This window comes from Patiria miniata, unplaced genomic scaffold (genome assembly GCF_015706575.1).
Source record: "Patiria miniata isolate m_02_andy unplaced genomic scaffold, ASM1570657v1 HiC_scaffold_24, whole genome shotgun sequence".
NCBI lineage: Eukaryota > Metazoa > Echinodermata > Asteroidea > Valvatida > Asterinidae > Patiria > Patiria miniata.
In genome coordinates this window covers 9,588,372-9,592,504 of record NW_024037063.1, presented here as the reverse complement: position 1 = coordinate 9,592,504, position 4,133 = coordinate 9,588,372, and the positions used below count along the sequence as shown (strand labels likewise).

General features: G+C 46.1%; 1 protein-coding gene across 1 annotated transcript; it reads left to right on the top strand.

The window, feature by feature from the left end:
- Positions 1–3,209: 3,209 nt before the first annotated feature.
- LOC119731903 (putative deoxyribonuclease TATDN2) lies at positions 3,210–3,912 on the top strand. The gene is made up of 2 exons (XM_038205189.1): positions 3,210–3,454; positions 3,609–3,912. The coding sequence occupies exons 1-2, from the start codon at positions 3,210–3,212 to the stop codon at positions 3,910–3,912; spliced, it is 549 nt and encodes a 182-aa protein (XP_038061117.1).
- The last annotated feature ends 221 nt before the right edge of the window (positions 3,913–4,133 follow it).

Here is a 4,133-nt window from a genome sequence, read left to right as displayed (position 1 = left end):
CGTTATGTCCTCTCTCCTGCGCAAAGGAAGTACTGCACGACTCGAAAAGAACTTCTGGCTGTAGTTCGCTTCACACGCCAGTTCCGCCACTATTTACTGGGTCGACAATTTTACATAAGAACGGACCACAGTAGTCTGGCCTGGCTGATGCAATTTAAACTCATTTCGGGCATGTTGGCAAGATGGATAGAAGAACTCAACCAATATGACATGGTAATACTCCACAGAAAAGGGGTCAAACACGTTAACGCTGATGCTCTTTCACGTATTCCCTGCGAAACCCCATTTTGAGAGTGTTACTTTGCAGGTTGTAACGTACACACTCCCATGCGGTGGTTGTAGGTATTGTTCACGTGTCCACAAAGAGTGGAAATATTTCGAAGATGACGTTGATGATGTTGTCCCCCTTGCTGTACGGCAAGTTTCTAATACAAACGCAAAGTCGACACCCATTACAATACAATACCCAAACATACCGGAAAACCAACCCACAATCACAAACACAACTACTGTAAGCGAGAGGACTGATCCTAACCGACGTCTGTTGGTTGACGAAAATGCCTCCCTGTTTACTAAATACTCCACTAAACATCTAAGTGAGTTGAAACATAAAGATCATGACATAGGGAAGTTACTCAAATGGAAGGAAAACTGCATTTTTCCACAACAAAGTGAACTTCAAAGTTGCTCCCCAGATGTAAAACATTTCTGGTCAAATGCGTCACTCCTTCATGTTCAGGACGGGATCCTTTACTATAAATGGGACGAAAACTATTCCGTCAAGTTACTGTTTGTGGCTCATCATGCCATAAAAAGCGAGATATTAGACCTATGTCACAATTCTAAAATGGCTGGACACCCAGGCATAACACGAACCCTTCAAAAGGTGAGACAGACATCAATATGGTACAACATGAAAGAAGATGTCTGCCTGCATGTGAAAGCCTGTAAAGAATGCAACACACATAAAAAGCCTTCGCGCAAGCTCAAAGCACCTTTGACAAATTATCACGCCGGGGCACCGGCGGAACGCATTCACCTAGACATACTTGGCCCCTTTATCCCTTCTAAAGCTGGCAATAAATACATTTTGATGTTAATCTGCCAATTTACAAAGTGGCTTGAGGCCTACCCCTTATCCGACCAAACAGCAGAAAGCGTTGCCAGGGCAACAATAGACAACTTCATATCGAGATTTGGACGCCCCCTACAGATCCACACGGATCAAGGCACTAATTTTACAAGCTCATTATTTAAAGCAGTTTGTGAATTACTTGAGATCGCTAAGACTCGAACAACACCATATCGTCCTTGCTCGAACGGTCAGGTGGAAAGGTATAACAGAACCCTGCTACAACTAATCAGGTGCCACTTAAAGGGGAACATAACCGAGTGGGATGAAGATTTACCCATACTCACAGGAGCTATCCGTTCTCTTCCAAACCGCAGTACAGGACTTACCCCCAACTTGATGATGCTTGGAAGAGAAGTCCGACAACCTGTAGACCTAGTATTCAATTTCCAGGGGAGTAGTGTCCAGAATGCGCAACCAGCTGAATACATTATAAATCTCAAAGACAGAATGACAAGGGTTCATAGCTTAGCACGCGACAATATTGGGGTGGCACAAAATCAGCAAAAGAAATATTACGATTACCGTGAGAACAAGACATCATTCGAAGAGGGGGACTTAGTGTACAAACTGAATAAAGCTACGAAGTCTGGTCAGTCCAAAAAGTTACAGCTGATCTGGAAGGGCCCCCTTCTGGTCACGCAAGTGCTCTCTCCATTCCTGTACAAAATACAGGATAGAAAAAAGACTCAAGTCATCCACCATGACCTGCTCAAAAAATGTGAGACCCATGTCATTCCCTTATGGCTGCGGAAAGCGCGTAACAAAATACTAGGCCAAAGTGGTTTCGAAGAAGACGAGAAAACCCTAAAGAGTGACGAAACTATGGTCAGCCCCTCTGATATCAGTTCGCCTATCAGGGAAATTGACTGTTGTACATCTGATCCCATGGACACAACGTTTGTTGAGAACATGGATCATCAGATCACAACAAAAAGTGGAAGCGCCCAAAACGATTTGCAGCTGAGTATGAGTAAATCTGTCCCCAAACATGATAAGCATGGAACAAACGATGCGCTGGAGGTTTTAGAGTTTTTATCAAAGACAACAATTGTTAAAAACAACAACAATGATTGAATATCCCCATTTACACGGCGTCTGTCGACGAAATGGGTTTTTTCAAATGTTGATTAAAATTAATAAAGAATCATTTCATTGTAAAAATTGTAATGTTACACTTTTAAGGATTCCAGTATACACAGCTACATGGATGAGAGTGACTTTGAGCCGGAGTATGGCGAGAGTTCTCAGGACGAAGACATTCCTGGTCTCCCCCCCCCCCTTCTGCAAGTTGCCCATCGGAGGAGGAACCTTCTGAACTGCAGCCAACCACACCGACACTAGATGAGATGCCGCCATTGGAGGTCGCTACCCCAGAGAAGACCACTGACTTGGAGCAGGCCTTATCACTTCCAGAAGAAATGCCGCCGCTTGAGCCAATCAGCCCATTGGAGGACAGGCCCGACCAGACACTGAGACACAAGACCTCATGCCCTTTCCCCGGTTGTGGCCGTAGAAGCGACAAGATGAAGCGACATGTCATCCGTTACCACATCTGTCATGACCAATGGTGGTTCCTGTACCCGCTACTTTCCTGTTGGACCTGTAGACGCTGGGAGATCGCTATCCATGGGAGGGAGCATGGTCCCTTTCAGGAAGATAGACATATGGGTCAGTTGAACAACCATGTGTACGAGTTCCTGTACTTTCTCACGGCTGCCCTCAATCTAACATCCCCTCACAGTCTCCCAGGCTTCGTGGTCAAAAATAACTTAGGCGATGGCAACTTATCCTTCAGCGAAGAAGAAGTGCGTGTATGGGACGCATATGATAAGTTCAACAATCTTCTTCATCTCCCTGAGAGAAGCATACAGTTCCCCACGCGTATATCCTCTATTTTCCACTGGCGAACTCTGCAACGGCTCCTGTTGTTGGTTCCCCCACCAGTGCCACTTCCCCCATTTCCCCTGATGCAACAGACCCCCCAAACGCATTCATCGACGCCCACTGCCACGTCGACCGACTCCTCTGGGTTGCTCATCGAGAAGGTACCCTCGCTCAATTTCTGGAGGACAAGATGATCGAAACGACCAACTTCCGGGGTTGCATAGCCAATTTCTATGACGAAGGTACCCTAACTGACGAGAGGCGTTGGGCAGAATTGGTCGACGACCATTTTGTGGCTGCAGCGGTTGGGTTTCACCCTAAGCAAGCTCAGCGCTTCACCCAGGATACAGATCGAGTGATCCGACGTTTGTTGGATCACCCGAAGACCTGTGCCCTGGGAGAGATAGGACTTGACTACTCAGGGGAACACGGACGGTTTAAGCTTGTTCAACAATCCGTTTTTCGGCGTCTGTTGAAAATGGCCGTTGAACTGCGAAAGCCAGTCGTGCTCACTGCCGCGGTGCCTGAAAATCGCCACCGAGATCCTCCCTCAGCACTGGAAAATTCACTTACACTGTTACACAAACAGTTGGAGAGCGGCCCAGATCTGGTGCGGGAAATTCCCTAACCTATGTGTTGGACTGACATCAATGGTCACGTGGGACGTCGCAGAGCCTAGAGAGGTCGCCAGAAAAATCCCCCTGGAACGACTGCTCCTTGAAACCGACGCGCCGTATTTTCTACCACGGGGATTGACTCACATCGGCTACAGCAACCCAACGATGGCTCGACTTGTCGCAAGAGAGGTAGCCCAAATTCGAGGAGATCGGGAGGAAGACGTCCTGAAACAGTGCCTGCAAAACACTCGTCGTCTGTATGGTGTTAACTTCTAATTAACGCAAAAACCAATAATAAAAGCAATTTAATATATATGTTGTTAGTTTCCAGCGGGGAAACCCATCCAAATATTTAAGAGGCTTTATGTTCATAAGTAAAACTAGCTCGGAAGGAGAGCTTCTTATTTTAACAGAAATAGAAGATCGTATTAAGAATAAATACTTGAGGTGCTTTATGTTGATAAAGTAAAATTAGCTCGAATGGAGAGCTTCGTACT